Source organism: Macrotis lagotis, chromosome 7 (genome assembly GCF_037893015.1).
Source record: "Macrotis lagotis isolate mMagLag1 chromosome 7, bilby.v1.9.chrom.fasta, whole genome shotgun sequence".
In the NCBI taxonomy this organism is placed as follows: Eukaryota; Metazoa; Chordata; class Mammalia; order Peramelemorphia; family Peramelidae; genus Macrotis; species Macrotis lagotis.
In genome coordinates this window covers 156,364,563-156,384,669 of record NC_133664.1, presented here as the reverse complement: position 1 = coordinate 156,384,669, position 20,107 = coordinate 156,364,563, and the positions used below count along the sequence as shown (strand labels likewise).

The following is a 20,107-nucleotide window of genomic DNA, read 5'->3' as shown; positions in this document are numbered from 1 at the left end:
TATAATGGTCCTGAGACCATTTGTAACTTCATTTCATGGTGCCATAGAAAGGACTAAGTATATTGATTAATATAACTGTGATATGAGGTGACAAGTGCTAGACTTTGAATTAGGAAGATGTGAATGAATTAAAATTCTGCCCTCAGACACTGACTGTGAGAAGGGCAGTTCATTTTACCTCTCTCTGCTTCGTTTCTTAATCTGTAAACTGAGAGAGTTGGTCTTGGTAGACTCTCAATTTATAATCCTATACCACAGATATTTGTATCATTAATATGTATGAGGTGAAATGGTAGAAGGTTTATTTTTGACTGAATGACATAGCTCTTTACTTTAGAAATTACAGATTATAGGACTGGCAAAGCATCTACTTATGCTAAAACCTTTTGATTTTAATAGGAAAAATAGTAAAATATAATGAGGTACACCTTTTTAAAAGGGAACAAATTTCGAGACAAAAAGGAAGGTGGGTTTTTAGAAGAATAAAAATGTTAGTAAGCCATATTTTTACATGAATTTTAAATTAGATTTTAATCAGAAACATCAAGATCTATTTGACAAGACTTTCCTATAGATCCTAAGATCCATAAGACAAGCCTATCTTAAACAGCAGAGATATGGAACAAATCTTTTCATGAAATATACATTTATATGTATACATATGAAAATATCCAACTATTTCTTCTAATTTTCACATGCTATCAAAGTGCAGGGAATTATAAGATGGAGCACCAAATCTCATTTAGAAGCTCTTGGTAGAAAAACAACAGTATCAGATTTTGTCTAAAATTTTGAATTTCTGAATCTAATTTAAACTACGCTGTGTCTTCTCAGAAAAGTTAATTAACCTTTGAAGAATTACAATTCTTTTAGCCTTATATTAGTCAAGAACGATGACTTTCAGAAATCAGCCAGTCAAAAATGTTTATTGAAAACCTGTTCTGAGAGCAATTATGCAAAACACCATGGGGATTGCAGAAAAAGTACTGATCTACATTGGTAAAGAAGGGTCTTAATCTATATCTTAACTGAGATAAAATGGCAGAATTGACTAATCAAAAAAAATTTTTATTCAACAAGGTCCGCTTTTCTATTTTGAGATATATCTATTACATGAATCTTTCAGTGATCAGTTATAATTGATAATTGAGAGATATTTATCATTAGTAAAATTAATTTTCTACTTTTTTGGTGGCTTGATCAATTACTTATATGAAATAGACTTTGTTCTTAAGAAAAAAGCAAAATGGTTAGATATCTGGTTTTTTGTAAAGGAGCCTTTTTCTTTTTCAAAACATTTAGTTCATATTCCTTCTTTTCCATTCTTTTATTATCATCCTTCTATGATGTCTATGTCTATCTATGTCTATGATCTATGTCTCTGGTGTTCCTCCAGTATTTCTCCCTCCATCTTGCTACTCTTTTTGATATACTGCTTCCATCACGTCATTCCCTAACTCAAAATCTATGAATGTACATTATCCATATGACCTAGAGAAAACTTTGTCGATTCCTTAGCTAGGAAGTGACCCACAATGTCACCGTCAATTTACCATTTCCACTATTCTGTCCTACTCTTTGCTCTAAGTAAAACCATTTTGTTCTGTCCCTCTACTTCCTTATACCTTCTGATTTTTTGCTTACTCTATTCCCTTCTGGAGAACCCTCCTCAAAAAATCTTTGCTCATTGAACATTTATTGGTCCACCAAAGCCCAGTTCAAAGCCCACCTTCCTTTTCTTAATCAATAAAACCACAAGTTATTTATTCCTTCTCTGAAATCTTACACTAAAGTGATTATTGCCAAAAAAAAGAAAATAATTCAAAAATGCAGCTAGGTGGCCGCCCCTGGCTGACCCTAGAGCACTGGCCCTGGAGTCAGGAGTACCTGAGTTCAAATCTGGTCTCAGACACTTAATAATTACCTAGCTGTGTGGCCTTGGGCAAGCCACTTAACTCTATTGCCTTGCCAAAAAAAAAAGAGAAAATAATAACACTATAGTGATTATTATATTCTCATTGTCTTAAGATTGTTATTTATATCCATAGCTGATTTATCTTTTTTTATTATTTCCTATAGTGTTTTTTGGCCTAATATAGCTTCTTAATAAATATTTCTGGATTAACTTCTATTGAGAACTACTATTTATTACTACCATAAAGCTATATTTAGCATATAACATATTACTAGAGAGCAGTTAGGGTAGCTAGAGTGACAGACCTGAAGTGAGGAAGACTTATCTTCTTGATTTCAAATCTGGCCTTAGACTGTGTGAACCTAGGAAAACCATTTAACCCTATTTGCCTCAGTTTCCTCATCTATAAAATTAACTGGAGAAGGAAATGGCAAGCTACTCCAGTATCTTTGCCCCCAAAAAACCCAAATGGGGCATAGAAAATCAGATATGACTGAATAACAACTGAACAATGATGAAAAATATAAAGTGATTCAAGTACCTTGAATTGAAGCAAAAAAAGGCTATAAATTTAGAACTCTGAAAAATTTACCTATATTAAATACAAATTTCATGTGATTGTTCCTTAAATATATTTTGTATTAATTTTTATTATTTTGATGCATTGTTCATTGATGCTAAGGCAATTTTCCTAAGAAATTATGAAATTATTGTAGTACGACTTCAAATTCCCTATAACAAATTCAGTAAACATTTTATTTTAGAAGACAAGCTACTCATATCTCTAATGTTAGAGCTATAAATCTATTAGAAACATATTTCTTATTCTAATTTTGATGCTTTAAACATACCTCAGTGAACAATTTTATTTATGACATATCATTTGTACCTCAACATTTCTCTCATATGCCTTTCTTTACTCACATGGCTATTGCCATGGGTCTTTATCACCTCTTCCCTTAGACCATTACACTAGCTTCCTTATTGTTTTCTCTGTCTCAAATCTCTTCCTCATTCTAATCCCTATTGTTAAGTAAATGTAACTAGAGAGCAGTTAGAGTGGCACAGTGGCTAGAGTGCCAGGTCATGAAATCATATCTTCTTGAGTTCAAATTTGGCTTTAGACTAGCTCTGTGAAAGCAGTCATATTGATTGCCATATTGATTTTCTTACAGTGTAAGATTTTACCATTTTATTCCCCTTCTCAATAACTCCTGGGAATGCCCATTATCTCCAAAATCAACTATAAACTATGTTCCCTCACAGTCTGGTGTTAACCTACATTTCCAGTTGTATCACTGCTCTTTCTATTCTCTATGGCCCAGCCAAACTGGTCTTCCTGGTTCTCCATACTTAGCAGCTCATTTTTATGCTCTTAAACTGTTGGCCCCTCCCCTCCTCTCCTCAAAAATTTTTCATCTTTTTAAGACTCATAATTTACAACTATTTTCTTTTTCAAAATCACTTTATGATATTGCAAATGTGTAAATTGCCTCTTCAATAGAATGTAATAAGCTCCTTGAAAGAAAACTGTTTTTTATTCATGTATCTTAATTCCCTGGTGTATATATATATATATATATACATATATATATATATATATATATATATATATGTATATACATATATATATGTATATATAAAACAAGGACTCAATACAAGTTTAACTGATCTTTGCCTGAAAATATAAATTAAGATATGTATATTAATGAAATTCCTACAATACTATATATAATGTTTACTTAGGCACCTTTTTTAGTGATCCAAATGCTGACCCAACCTAAATTTTGATACAGCTTCTACTATGGAACGTGACAACATTAATACTCTCTAGAGTAAAATATACACAATTCTAATGCTCTAAGATTTAAAAAAAAATAATCTCCAAGTTCTTGTAGGTAATAAGGCAAGAATTTGGGAAATTTCATTAAAACTTTTTCAGTTTTCTAGAAAACTACTTAGTAAGCTGATATAGTCACTGAAGAATTTACTACAGCTTTATCTAACTTACTGTCCAGGTATTTAGGGGAACTTTAATAAGCTTAAAAAGATAATAGGCTTGTCTTTCTGATGAATATAATGAGAGAATCTTACAATGGAACAGTATCAGATCTGAAAGTAACTATTTGGAATAGTACTAGATCTGAAAGAAACTATAAATATTCAATCTTCACTGAGATAATAATGGTAATCAAATTTTGTTACAAATATAGAGAAAATATGGAATTTCTTATTTAGTTGTTTTCCAGCCCATTTAGAGTTTTCTTAGCAAAGATACAGAAGTGGTTTGCCATTTCTTTCTCCAGCTCACTTTACAGATGAAGAACTGAGGCCCAGCAGGTTAAGTAACTTGTGTAGGGTCACACAGTTAGTAAATGTCCACTCAGCAATTTGGCTGAGGTATAGAACATTGATCCCCAAGTCACATTGATAGGACAATATGATCTATCCTCAGTTGATTGTGGCAATGGCCAGGAAAGGTGCAGCTTACAAAAACCAAACCCAATCTTTCCATTTATCTATAATTGTTTGAAAGAAGACTGAATGAACTACAGTGGATCCTTAGAACAATTACTATATTTTCCATTCTTTCAGTAGGAGTTTAGAAATTTGGATAGAATGCAAAATTTTAAAACACCACTATTCTACAACAGCAAACACAGACATGGAAAGATCCTTGGAGTAGTCACATGACTCCTGCCCCCTTCACTTTTTCTCTTCAATTTTTAAAATTCAGATGGTTTTTGAAGGGGTTCAGTTTCTAATAAAATGTAGGATGATGCAGATTGGGAAAGTATTATCAACTTTATAAGTATTAAGATTTTTTAATGATTAGTTATTAACTTCTTCATAGCCCAAGTAAATGCTGTGTCCAGAGTAAAATATATATGTATATGTATATAGATGTGTGTGTGTGTGTGTGTGTGTGTGTACACACACACAGACACATATAATGTTTATAATGCATGAATGCAAAGAGAAACCTGTGAATTGTCAGATAGCTTGGTGACTTGCATTGGTGAGTGTAAGACTAAATCAACCATGTGGACTTTGATAGCTTCTGGTCTACCATTCATACTCACCAATGAAATGCTACCGCATTTCTCTGTGGTCAAAGCAAAGAAACGACTGTGAATCCTATGCTTTTTCACTATTCCTTACATAAAATTCATAATTCTTTTTCAACTTTAAAATATAAAAATCACTGTTTTGCATATGAGTATATATGAAGAGCAATCAACTTGACCCCAAAGTAGGAACTAGAATTTACCATTATTATGGATGAAAGGCTCTCTGTCTATAAAAAATATTACCTTCACCCCTCCTCCCCCATGTCTCCTAACAAGAGTTTACTTTTAAACTCAGGCCTAAAACAATTTGAAATGTAGTTTTTCCTCTTCACATTTCCTTCAAAGATATCTTATTAAGATTTTATTTATAAGAGACCCATACATGCCTTGTATGTGCTATATTGATTCAAAAGTGGGCTGTGCTTAAAATAAAAACCAAACATATTTAACTTACATAAAACTAAAAAGACTTGATAATTATTTTTTGGTGTTTACCTTTATTCAAAACCAGTAAGGCATGGCATATTGTTAAATTCTGGATGGTTTAATTACATTGACTGATAATTCTTAGTTCATAGGAACAGATATTTTTAAGTTAGCCAGTAATTTTCTTCATTGGATAGACTTTCTTCAAGGACAAAGTCATCTGTTCCCTTCCTCCCCACCATAAGTGAAATTGAAGAAGTTTCACTACTATGCATTTTCCAACATTCAATAAGAGCACTTACCTTACTCTAATGTAAAACCAATGACAGCAAATAATGAAATATAACACATGTTAAAAAATGCCTTTCAATGCATGCAGCACTGTGATTAGTCATAAAAGTCTGATGAGGCTTAGAGGCAATATAGGATTTCTCATCTCTTTTGAAAATAAAAATGGAAAAAAATTATTTCATATTCTCTTTAAACCAATGTATATAATAATCTTTTCTATGCGATACATGCAATATTTGCTCATAACCATATGTCAAAATACAAATAACTATAGTACTACATTTGGCATAAATGTTGTGAATAAAATACATATGTTAAGGTAATAATGTAACAACTGTTCTTATTGTTTTAATCAACAATTTTGTTCTTTATTTTACAAAATACTCATTTCTAGAGATGCTAAGACATGGGCAAGAGGAAAGCCCATTAAACTAGATAATAGATTACAGATTTAAATACAGGACAAAGATACTTTGTAGTAAGTCCAGTATAGTCTTTTTTTTAGAGATCATTTGTGCCAAAAATGTAACATTATCTTGAAAATGAATAGCATGATGGGATGGTGATGGAAGAACTAATATACTTATCAAAATATGATAATGCTTTTTAGATAGTTGATAGACATTTTTCCCCTTTCTTAGGAAATCTGAATGAACTTTTTGAAACATTTTAAAAGGTTTATTATCTTACAAAGAAATTATTTTCAATATAACATGCAAAAATTGTGCCATTTCATTGTGCAGATGATAGGTTGTGACTTGGACTGGACAAAGGATAATGGAATGTGCAAATGAAATGCAGAGTTGGGTGCGGGAAGTTCTTAGGATACAAGCAGCAGTCCTCTGCAAAAAATGCTCTTAGGTTGGTAGGACATACTCTTTTATCTTAAGAAGAACCACCACCAGCATGGATCTTGTGAGGGATCTGCCCAAAATGTATTCACAAACATTTCTTGGAGAGAAAATCTTCTACTCTAGCTAACAATCCAGATATTCTCCCCTTCTCCTCAATGCATGGTAGCGGTTTCATTCCATGTCATTCTGACTCTACAATGTGAAACATTTGCTTATTTGATGAAGCAATTGGAGGCTAGGATGAGGACAGCTTGGCACATTAGTTATTTATAATTAGTAGAACATTAGAGACTAATTTCATTCTAAAGCACCTTTTAGTTCAGTTTTATTGAGAAGTGTCAGAAATAGAAGTTATTTTTTTTCAAGCAGCTAATGGACATTAAGCAGGAGAGTTAAATATTCACATGTTTAAATTTCCATCTTTTAAGGCTTGCCAGTTTGTATACCCCTATTTAGGAAACTGAAATTCATGTCATGAAATGTGTTTTTTAAGTCAAATAGAAGTACCCCAAATAAGACTAAATCAAATAGTTATTAGGTGATGTAGTCATTTAGGTAGAGGCAGCATGCCGTAGTGGATAGAATCTATTGGTTTTGTGACCCTGGGTAAGTCACTTAACCCTTCCATGCTCTAGACACAAATTACAGAGGTGGTATCAACCTGCTATGAAAGAGGGAGTGTTCTTCTCTGGGTATGCCTTCACCAGTGAAATCAAAGCTTCATTCCCTATTTCTATTCATTTAAGATGCATTCATAAGTTTTCAAACTATCTTGATACTGCTACTTAAGTTCCTTATCAATTAACTATTACTTTGTGGTTAATATTGAGGGCAGGGGCTGAGATTGAACTCAGCTTAAGATACCATGCTTGATCACTAATTTACTGCCTAATAGGCAGACCCCCCAATTTCCCTCCCTCCCCAAATAACCAAAATAATAAAAAATAACCCCCCCAAAAAACCTGTGGTCAGTCTTGATTTAAAATGCAGATACATTCTAAAAAATACCTAAGCAGCAATAAATGTCTTATACACTTAATTTTAATTACATGTTGTTAGCTACACTTCTAGGTGCACCATCACAGAGGTTACTTTTTGAGATGTAAACCTCCAATTAAGAAGGCTAATGTTACTTTAGAAAAACAAACAAGTTTCAGAGAACATCACTTTGAATCTATAGGGCTTTCTAGCTGTATTTTTCTATTCCTAAGCAAACAATAGCTGCCGTATAATTAATTAGCAATCATTTTTTGAAGGGAGCTTGAGAGCTGCTTAGGCACTTTGGTTCCCTTTACTTTAAATTGTTATTTTTAATATTGTTGTATTTTCTATTTATTTTAGACACACAGAATGAATGAATGAATGAAGTTAGCTTACTAAACTATCAAAGTAAGTACAAATTAGCAGACAAATGCTAAAAATATACTTGGAAAATATATAGTGGCATAGAAATGTTAAATAATAAGACAAATGGAAAACATCAAAAATATGGTTCTGAAAAATGTAATTTCATTAAAAGTTAAACCTTTGATGGGAAAGATAGTTAAAAATGTTTTAGATAGAGAAAAATTTATTTTGAAGGTGAAAATAAATACCTCTCCTTATTCATATTGAAGCTTTTGCCTTCACAATTCATTTGGAAATCTACTAGGGAAATGTGTTTATTGGGGAATGGTTAAGATGAACTGTTGTGAATTATACCTTACAAACTAAACTGCTTAGTTTCATAACTTAAATCATACATTCCCAGATGTGCTGAATGCATGACTGAACTGAAATGCTTTTGTGATATAAAGGTTTCTTAGCAAAACTAATTTACTGAATCTAACTTTATATTATTTTTCTCCAAAGAGATAAAAGAAGGGGAAAAATACAAGTAATTCAGGAAAGTGGTAAAAGTGGTATTTGATTGTTATGCTATTAAACTTCCTTGTAAAAGAATTAGCAAATGTAACAAACTTAGAATTATTTATTCAAGAAAGAAATTGGATGAATCTCTCTCTCTCTCTCTCTCTCTCTCTCTCTCTCTCTCTCAAAATCTCTCTTTTTAAGTGTGTAGAAAAAAACTGCATTCAATGTATTTTGTCACAATTCTCTTTACTTTCTTTAAAGAGGTAAGGGGAGCATTTTAGTGTACCTGAAACTTATAGAAAATTTCTAGGGTTGTCAAATGATCAATGCTTTGAGTTTTGAGAATTGTTGGACCTGGGGGTAAAAATGCAGTTACCTTGAAAATCCAGATCACAGCAGCACCAGTGAAATAAATAAGCATTATATTATCTGAACTGTCACTCATAATAACCCAATGTATGTTGATAGTTTCTAAAATGCAACACCAACAACTCTTTACTGGTCATTAATGAATGACATTCCATTAGATGACCTAATTCCCAAGAATTGATACAAACACTGGCTGTTTGTGTCCTTTCTATACCCTGAAGACAATTTTAAAAGTCTGAATGGAGAGTAAAAACATCAGGCTCTCTTTCCAGCCCTGTCATTGGATTCCTTTGTAACTCAGACATGTACATTTCCTTCCCCCACCTTTTAATTTTAAGGGGATAGGAATAACAGTGATTTGGGGTTTTTAATGATTAGATAAAAATAAAAAAGCAACTGCAATTTCATTGAGTGGTTGGGAGTAAAACACATAAAATATTTTCTATGTTGATTATTATTTATGTTAATGTTGGGGTCCACAAGGGTAATGCCAAAAAAATTTGTCCTTTATGAGGCTGTCAAGAACTATTGCTTCCAAAGGAGCTGGCTCGGGTATTCCAGGGACAAGAAACAATATGATGCAAGTTTTTCTTGGCAAGAAAAACATGACTTGAAAGTAAAGAAGTGCAACTGATGTCTTAGGGACTTTTGTTATATCACTTTAGGGAAGAAATAATTATAACAAAGTCGCTTTAGAATCCTTATTTTATAAAGATTCCTTTCAGAACCCAGAAGGGAATGCCTTGGTAAAATTACTGTATTAGCAATAGTAGATTAGCCTCTTATTTCATTTCAAGGTGAGTCTGGAAATCATTGACCCTCCCTCCATTTTTTTTTTAAATTTCACCTTTATGTCGTAGAGGCAGAGCCCAGCAAGTTGTGTAGAAGCAGCAGAGCGCACAGTGGGGACTGGTGTGGAGACTGTTTTGCTCTTTGGTTTGGGGGTTGATATGGATGCCATGCAAGCAGGTGCCTCAGTGAAAACTAAGAGCTAACTCAAGATTAAATAATTTGATTCATGGCTATGATGGAAAGAAAATAAATCTGGTGGCATTCCTACCAGTTGATCATTTAAATTTCATTTTCAAAATGACTGAAATCAGCAAAAAAGACTGATTTCAGTGGTTTTGTTTTTTGTTAAAGAGAATGAACATTTGAACCTATCTACCGGGAAGATTCGCCTCTCCTTGTCAACCAGGGGGAGCCATCAGTCCGAACCCGTCGAGACATAAGCATTTCAGTTCTACAGGAACTAGATTGTTAGAGAAAAAGCAAGTCATCTCTCGGTGAGGGAACATGGTCAATTGGGCTAATTGAGAGTGATGAGACCCCTATCATCATTATATGGGAGAAATGATGAAGTGAAGACACACAATTTGAAAGCTGTGGAAAAGACTTGAGAATGAAAATCTGATAAAGTGCAAGTTTCTCTGAACTATATTCTTTTCAGTAAAGAGAAAATTTGCTTAAGGCATAAGTGGCTAATGCATATTTTTGGATATTTCTATCAGTGATACTTTGCATAGAGAGTTAAATAATTCACTCATAAGTGAACATAGTAAGTCCAAATCACCTTATAAGCAACAGTTTTGGTCCATTGTTTTGCTGTTTCTAAAGATTCCTGCCCTAATCAACTTAAACAAATATTGTAAAATTTTAATATGAATATATTCCTTATGGAAATTTCTAAGGCACACAGACTACTATTCTATTTAGTTTTTTTTCCGCCTTCTTCAGTAATTGACCACGATCAATAGCCTTTTTGCAGTTATTGAAGGAAAAGTGATTTGGCAGAGTATCATTTAGGAACAGTTTTAATTGAGCTAAGGATACTGCCACACTGAAGGAATTTCAAAAACCCTCTGAAATGGACATGGTGTGATATGATTCAGATACTCACAGGACGACTTCAACATGGTCCAAAGCCCACTGATCATGACCTGTTCCATTGTGGCGTGGCTGCCACCAACGAAGCAAAACTCCTTTCATTCGTGCCTCCCTAGGGTTATAAATAGAAGAATAAGGCAAGCTAAACATGGAAAAGAACTTTATGGGACTTAATTTCTGAAATGGAAATACAATCTCAAAAATATAGGATTTGAAATAGCTGGAGTAATAGGTACTATTATAAATACTCCAAAAGGTTTAGAATCTACATGAGGGATCATACAAATAGATGCTGTGAAAAGAATACTACTGGGTATGATATCAGAGGACTTGGTTTCATATTCTGATTCCTTTATTTGATTGTATACTTCGCTACATCATTTCATTTCTAAGGACCTTAGATTTTTCTCATCTATAAAATGATATATTTAGTCTTAATATCTTAAGGTCCCTTCTAGCCCAAAATCTTTACATTTCCCTAAGCACCAATGCAATATTGTTCAATTCATATGAAATGCTTACTAATATTGTCTAAAAGTTTAGAAATGGTAGACAAAGGTCAATATGCAAATTGTAATCATAAACAACCAAACAGCAATTATTTTCCTCTTAATTACTATTATTCTTTATTCAATGATAAGTTTTATTATAAGTTTTATTTTTCATTTATTCATTTCCATGGTCTCTCCCCCAAACAGATGATTACAATAGGTATTTGTGATAATGTCTTTAGAAATTCAGTACTTACAGTGGAACATTATAGGACACTCTTTGGGCTTGTATAAAGTCCTTTGGCTGATGCTGTGCAATGACTTGCCAAGTGATGCCATTATTTACACTATACTGGAGTAGAACTGCCTTGTCCACGGTGTTGGGGTCACTCAGATTGGTATTGCAGCTGTCTGTCTGTGAAGTGCTCCCAATTTGTAAAACAAACATTATTTTGCTGTAAAAAAAGGGAATTAATTTTTAAGAAAATGACAGCAAATATATATTTCCCATTTCACAATTTGCATAAGAGAAATATTCAATGCTGTAATTAGTTAAATCTCTATTTAATAATATTTTGTTAATTTCACATTTTAAGAAAAAGTTTTGATTGTTAAATCTATGTGCTTGTTACACATAATGCTTTAAAAACTTTACCAAAATGTTCCAATCCTCAATGTTTTATATTTACTGCAAGGTAATATAATTCAAACAAGCTATCACAATAAAAATATCTTTATTCTTAAATCTCTACCCTTGCTAATATATAATGTATATATATATATATATATATATATATATATATATATATATATATATATTGAAAATTGAATTGTAAACAGATTCCAATAGCAATTTAAGTAAAATATAATTTGGGAAACCAGATAAGCTATGATAATATCCTAAAGTCCAGCTATATTTGGATTAGCTACTTTTTGATAATGTGTATTAGTAATCCATCCCATTACTGTGATTAGTGGAGAACTGTCTCTCTATACACTCAGCACACTATTTCTAGAATTGAATGTAGAGTCATTTATTACCTTGCTCGGGTGAGGTCCAGCGGTTTTGTAACAGCTTGCCTTATCTGACATCCATTAAAGTACAGTGAGTCTCCATGGGCATAGGGTGACAGCTGTCCACATCCATTTCCAATTACACCACCTTGTATGGTTTCCCAGTTTACTTCAGTGACTCTTTCTGACTCAAAATTGTCCTTAATATAACTGGGAAGGTCATGACTAAAAACAGAACAGTCATCTCCTGAAAGGGAAAAATTATCATTGTAAGAGCAAGCTGGGAGAATCACCAGAGAGCAGGAATGAACAAATTTATGATTTAGCACATTATGATTATGACTAGAATGACAAAATATGAAACTTAGGTTCTTTATTTAGGATATTCTTTTGGCTAGTGACAGTTTTTAATCTCTTAGTCAACAATTTTTAAACTATGCAGTTTAAAATGCACCTGTTGCTCAGGTAAGTGCATTTAAAATATTATATCTTGAAATTTTTACTGTCATGTTGGTGATGGATGTTTCAGAACTGGGGTATATCTGTTTGGATAACAGTTAACTCTGCATAAGAGTTCTACCTTGATTTAAATAGTAGAAAATAAAGGTTTTTTAGATTAATTTACTTTTCACCATCATGGTGACTTGCAAAGGGTCCTCAAGACTTTTTATTTAATTGCTTGGTATGTTAAACTCAGGAAATAAGAAGAAAGATGAAAATAGACTCCACAAAGAACATATACTCTAATGGTTGGTATATAACAGGGAAATAAATAGGGACATTCAAGGCATACATAGCAAGTAGCCAGAAGAAAATCTTAGAGTTAATCAGCCCTTATCAACCACATTTCCTTTTTTAACTGCTCATTTATTTGGTACTTGAAGGATTTCTTCACCAATTCACAGCCAATCTTGAAAGCAATTGTCCCTAACAGGCTATCTTTCTCTATTGTTCCCAGCCAGTTCTCACTTCCCTTTTGATCACAGAGGCAATAATTGATGATGATGATAAAGATGAAGATGATGGTGATGATGATGATGATATGAAAGGAACCTTAGAGATGGGAACCCAAACCCCTGCTTCTCAATCTCCCAATCCATCATTTTACAAATAAGAAATTGAAATCCAGAGAAGTTAAAGAGTTTGCCAAAATTCTTGCAGCAAATCAGTATCATAAATTCTGATAGTCAGATTTTCTAACTCCCAAATCAAGGGAGCATCCCCTTATCTCCTCAAAACATCCATTATTGTTCTTCTTTCAAGAGTAAGGCTGCTTTAAGGATAGCATAGGAATTATCCTTCCTTTAACCTTTATTTTTCTATTTTTTACACAAAAGCGTGAGTTCCTATTTGGGGTCTGAAAAACTGGCACAAAAATGACTCTTCTAAGAGTGTGTGACATTTATGTCTAATTACTCATCATGTAGAATAGACCCATAGACAGGGCAGACCCAACTACAAATAAAATGAGAAAGATATTTTGAAGGTTCAAAATGATAGTGGGGTTTTGAAAGTGAACTCCAGGACTGTGCCTGATTTGTCTGAAATTAAACTTTGGCTAACACTCCAGGAGAGCCCTAAACTAATCTAATGCCAAGAAGCTAGGTGGTGCAGTGAATAGAGGGCTGGACAGAAGTAAGGAAGACTCATCTTTCTGAGTTAAAATTTGGCTTCAGGCACTTACTGGATGTGTTAGCCTGGATAAATCCCTTAATCCTGTTTGCCTCAGTTTCCTCATTTGTAAAATGAGTTGGAGAAGGAAATGTCAAACCACTGTCAGTATTTGTGCACAGAAGACTGCAAAAGGGATCTCAATGAGTCAGACATGACTGAAAAATGACTCATCAAAAATTTTAATGCAAAGGGCAGAAAGGATGTAGATTGAAAACTGATAAAATACCACAGTCATCAGGGAGAAACATCTACTAAAATGAATCTTGCAAATTACCTAGTGAAGCTAGGAAAAGTCAGTACAACTTTTCAGCATAATTACATCCTACTCTTTGATTTGGGGCAATTTTTCCTTGTCCCATTGCTAGATACCACCTCCTCTGAGTTTTCATGAAGTTGCCTTCTTCAGCTTTTTCCAAATTTTTGAGTGGTCTTTGAAAAGTTTTCTCATCTTCTCATCTGCATCATCATCTATGTCTTGCCCCTAAACATGGTTGGATACTCTTGTACCTCTGTTCTAGGATCCTTTTTTTCTTCCCATCCTTTACTCTTGGTGTTCCTTTCTCTTATTTTTTGAGATTTTTTTCTTTTCTTTTTTTTCTTTTATTTAAGGCAATGACTTAAGGGACTTGGCCAAGGTTGCACAGCTGGGCAATTATTAAGTGTCTGAGATAGGATTTGAACTCAGGTCCTCCTGACTCCAGGGCTGGTACTCTGTCCACTGTGCCACCTAGCTGCCCCCTTTTCTTACTTTTTAAAAAACTGAATCAAATGTGCCAATTTCCTCAAGTAATCACTGATCCCAAAATGCATTAGATGTTTGTATAGTACTTTGCAAATCTTAATGTACTGCCTAAATGTCAATTTTTATAATGCCATAGAACAGAGGTGTGAGGGTGTTAAAATAGCAAGTGGTTGTAGGAATGGTATGATCCTAATTGACTTCACCTTGTGACTCAATTCTGGAGCTAGCTCTTTTTTTCTTTCTATTTATTTATGAGTTTAGTCCAATTTCTGATTTGTGAGAAAACTTTGCTCAATTGTGAGATTTTGTTGCATTGTTTGAACCTAGCCCTCTGCATGCCTAGGAAGCTGAATCACCTGTATCTACTGCTTAGAGACTCTTAACTAAGGATGGAGGTTATACTGACCAGAAACCCAAAGAGATCTAAAAATTGATTCAAGGAATTTTTCTCACAATTACACATCTCAGACAACTCATTTGCCTTATCTGAAAACTAGTTCATACTGTTTAATAAGTTATTATTTCTATGTTGCTTTTATTGAATTCAGACACTTGAGGGGAGTGTAACACTTCTGATTTTAGGGAATTGTGCCTGTTTATTCTTCTCCCAATTTGGAAAGTCCTATTTTTTTCCTCCAAAATTAAATGACCTAATTTGTATCCTGATCTACTATTCTGTATGTGAGGGATGTATATTGATTTTAGTTTTAAAATGAAATATCATCTATGTTTTCTTGGATTTTTATTTATTTTGTTATTTTTTAATTACGTTGTAATCTGGTTCAGCTATACTTGGAAGTGTTATGGGCCACATGTTTGATACCCAGGTAAAAGATGAAATGATTGAAGAAACAAAGGTTGAGCTTTCAAGCATATTGATTATGAAGCAATTCATGCCAATTGCCTAACAAATAGGATCAAACCTTTTCACCTTTGGGCTGGACCCTGAAGAAAGAGGGAGATAGACTTTTATGCATTAAAAGTAATTAATCAAATAATAACAATTAATTAAAAGAAAATGATTAACCAGGATACAAATTAGGTACTCAGAACTGGATCCCTGGTAGCATCTACTTTTAATGTTATCTACATCATATGGTATTTTCTATTTATTTTGTTAAACATTTCCAAATTATGTATTAATCTGGGTCCCAGAGGAATTTTGCTAACTCTTAGACAACTGGTCTTGTCTTTGATACCTTTTCCCTAGAGGATTTGAGCCTTTCACCCCTCCAAAATTCCTTCCCTGAGGTCTTGCTATTTTGACTGGAGGTGGCATCAAATCTCTCACTTCATCAAGGCTTAGTTCCAACCAGACTTAATTTCATTCAATAGCCATTTTCTTGCCACCATGGGCTCCTTGGTGGACCACCATCTGCCCCTTGCTCCCTACATATACCCCATCTTTGTAATTTTCTAACTAAGTACTCACTCTCTGATAGCTACTCCTTTATGCATATCCCCCCCACCCCGAATATATGCCTCCTGAAGGCAGGCACTATCTATGGTTTTGTGTTTGTATTCTTGGAGCCCTTTGTAGAAAGTCTATGATATTGTAAGTGTATAGTAACATTTTAGTCTGGTTCCCAAAGGAATTTTGCTAGCTCTGGGACCACTGGTCTTGAATTTGATACCTCTTCCCTAGAGGACTTAAAACTTTCACAGATGTTAAAAGGCATGAATTTAGGTCACTGTTCTAACCTTGGAAACTTTCATCGCAGATACAAACAGCTCCAGTTGTGCAGTATCCATGACCACTGCAGAGTTTAGGGCAGGCTTCTCCTATGTAGACATGGTCAATTCCCCAGCTTTGCTTTTCAGCCTCTTCTCCTTTCTGGATCCAGCGAAACTGTGTTGCACTGTAAGGGAAAAATAGAATTATAATGTAATAACAAAGTCAGTTTTCCCAGAGGAAATCTCTAGTGTGGCACTAATATGAATTCCAAATTTGGGTTTTGGTATAAGCCATAGGTGGCATTGTCCGGGACTGTGTCATTTGCATAAAATAAAATTTGTGATCTAAGTTTCCGGTCCAGTAAGTATTTTTTCATCCAAGTTCTTGCTTTCTCTATACCTATTAATTGCTTAAATATTGATTTCTGGAAAATATAATTGCTTTGTCTTAGTAGGAGAAGGACTGGACTTGTGATTTAGTCTAGGGGACTTCTGGGTGAAGAAATTTCCTCTTATGCTGTAAGCTGTTATCTGGGCTATATGAGGTATAGTCTCAGAGAGCTGTCTTGTTCCCTGAAAGTCTGTTAGTAGGTATCAGATCTTTTTAGCTCCTAGGCTACCTAAACACAACTTCATGCTGCTGTTTTTGTTTTTTCAGATTCCTTAAAGCTTTAGATGGACTTTTTCAGAGATGCTTTCACAGTTTCATAAGAAGCTGAATTATGAAACCCACCTGGAAGACACATGATCTGGCAGCTGGATGGTTACCCTCTTCCAACTAGAACTATTGACAGAATTATAGATAGTGGCTTCATGGAATTGGAAGGGAGAACAGCCAATGCTGTTTGAAGAAGAAGGAAGGCATTGTGTCTGGACAAGCTGCCAGGAATCAGATCTATCAAAAAAATTCAAAAGAAAGTTCATTACAATAATCTTAAAAAGGAGAAAGGCAACAAATTTGAACAATTTGACACTGATGAGTTTGGGATTAAATTAAGATGATTTAAAATTCTTGACACAAGATGATTTAAAATTCTTGACAACTTTGTTACAAATGATGAATGAGCAAATTATATTTATTTTAATGCAAAATAAGTTAAAATTTTAAGATCTGTATTAAGCTGTAGAAGAGATTACAACTTATTTAGATTGTTATGACATCATTCATGATAGATTTCACTTGATCTTTCCATTTTAAATATACTTTACTCTAACCAAAATTATCTTTCAAAAATGTTTCATATAGTAGAACCCTCTTCTAATGCTGTGTTTGGATATAGGGCTACATTGCAGATTCACAAAGTGACAACAGATTTTTTGTTAGACATTAACATAGTTGTGGGTTTTTTTTAACCTTAGGACTATTCAAATCTATATAATGAGAAGCTATGTTAACACAGGGTTTTACAGTAATCATTGGAAATTGTCTTATTTTTACAGTAAAATTTTATTTTTTGAGACTATATATCATAGCCTCAAATTTCAAATAATTTTATCTCTAAAGGGAAATTATAAGGATAAGATACTTGGGGAAAAATACACAAACTTCTCTACTCTCCACTAACCTTTCAACTCCTTTGAAATCCGACTTCTGACTTAAAAGTTACCAATGATCTCTTAGGTGCCAAATTTGTTACTACAGTTCTCATCATTTTAGACCACCTTGCAATATGTGATATTGTTGACCACACCCTCCTCTGTGATAGCCTCTCTTCTACAGGCTTTCAAGTCATGATTCTCCTCTATTTCTTCCTGCATGGATCTTTCCATTTCTTTTTACTCTCCTTGATTATGTTTCAGTGCATAAAGGTGGAAATGGCTTATCACACTATCCTTGCCTCTTTTCTCTCTATCATTTCTCCCTTTGGTGTTCTCTTTGGATTTGACCAAGTATCTATCAAAATGACTCCCATAACTCCATATCAAGCCAACATCTTTTTCCTGAGGTATTGTTTTACATCACCTATTGCCAAAAAAGATTTCTAACTTTATGTCCTATAGGTATCATAAACTTAATGTGTCTAAAACAGAACTCATTCTCTAGACCCCTACCTTTGTTCTTAATTCCCTTCTTTTAGTGGGCATCACTACCCTTGCAATCAATCAGATTACAAACTTGGAATCATTTTCATTCTTTGTTCTTCCGTTGGTCACCATATTTCTCCTTGATGATTGGAATAGCTTTCTAATAGATCCAATAGATTTCTCTGTCTCTCTTCTCTGTCCCAATCATTCTCTATAGAGCTGCCAAATTCACCATGTCACTTTCCAGCACAAGATGCTCCAATGCTTTCTAAATCACTCTAGGAGTTATAGACTCCTCTCTTAATTTAAAGCTCCAACCTTCCTTTCCCTTTACTCTTCTTCATGCATTTTACATGCCAGCCAAACTGTTCTACCTGCTATCTCTCATAAATACATCTCCTAGCTCTGTGCCTTTGTCTAGACTTTCTCAAGTTTCATATTGAGAATACTCTTCTTCCTTACCTTTCTACCTTACAGAATCTTCAGTTTCATTCAAAGATAATATCAAGTGCTATTCTAATTCCTTCAGTTACCGATGGTTCCCCATCTTGGAAATTATTTGCATTTACTCTATATTATTTCCTTTCAATAGAATGTAAACTCCTTAAAAGTAGGAATTGTTTTTTTTATTGTATTTGTCTGGCACACTGTGTACTATATTATATATATATATATATATATATATATATATATATATATATGGTGTATATTATAAATATACTGTATATATAATAAACATCTATTAAATAAATTAATAAAGCTTGTAAGAAATTCTATTAAATTTAGATGCTAATTTTAAGTTGAATAATGAAATATTTCACTAACCTTGTATCCTTAGTATATTCTAACATAACAGAGTGGAGGTCACCACAAGAACTGGCTTCACATCCCACTACAATCTGAAACAAATGTGAATGGACATTAATATCATGAATTATATACCATAATATGCCCCAAACATAACTATTTAGAAAACATCAAGATTTAAGAAATAAAAAAATTCATAACGATCAATCTTATTAAATAAATGAAACTTTGGAATAGAAAGATGAAAAGGTAAGTTTTTCAAAAATTACTAGTTCCTCTATGTCCAAAGGGCAACAAAAATGTGCATATCCTTTGATCCAGAAATACCACTACTGGGTCTACATCCTGAAGAGATGATGAAAAAGGGTAAAAACATCACTTGTACAAAAATATTCATAGCAGCCCTGTTTGTGGTGGCAAAGAATTGGAAATCAAGTTAATGTCCTTCATTTGGGGAATGGCTTAGCAAACTGTGGTATATGTATGTCATGGAACACTATTGTTCTATTAGAAACCAGGAGGGATGGGAATTCAGGGAAGCTTGGAGGGATTTGCATGAACTGATGCTGAGTGAGATGATCAGAACCAGAAAAACACTGTACACCCTAACAGCAACATGGGGGTGATGATCAACCTCGATGGACTTGCTCGTTCCATCAGTACAACAATCAGGGACAATTTGGGGCTGTCTGCAATGGAGAATATCATCTGTATCCAGAAGAAAGAATTGTAAAGTTTGAACAAAGACCAAGGACTATTACCTTTAATTTAGAAAAAAAAACTGATAACTTATTGTCTGATCTTGCTATCTCTAATACTTTGTTTCTTCCTTAAGGATATGATTTCCTCTCTCGTCACATTCAATTTGGATCAATGTATACCATGGAAACAATGTAAAGACTGGCAAATTGCCTTCTGTGGGGGGTGGGGGGAGGGAAGTAAGATTAGGGGAAAAGTTGTAAAACTCAAAATAAATAAAATCTTTATAATAAAAAAATTCAAAAAATTGCTAGTTC

The 20,107-nt window shown here is 33.6% G+C and overlaps 1 protein-coding gene across 1 annotated transcript in view; it reads right to left on the bottom strand.

Annotated features, from left to right (window-relative positions):
- The window catches only part of RELN (reelin), a 548,816-nt gene that overhangs the window by 2,390 nt on the left and 526,319 nt on the right, over positions 1-20,107 (bottom strand). The window contains exons 58-63 of the mRNA XM_074193988.1: positions 19,110-19,183; positions 16,993-17,154; positions 16,287-16,444; positions 12,197-12,416; positions 11,413-11,610; positions 10,678-10,776 (exon numbers count right to left, since the gene is read on the bottom strand). Coding sequence (XP_074050089.1) covers positions 10,678-10,776; positions 11,413-11,610; positions 12,197-12,416; positions 16,287-16,444; positions 16,993-17,154; positions 19,110-19,183 — 911 coding nt within the window. The remainder of the gene's footprint in view (positions 1-10,677; positions 10,777-11,412; positions 11,611-12,196; positions 12,417-16,286; positions 16,445-16,992; positions 17,155-19,109; positions 19,184-20,107) is intronic.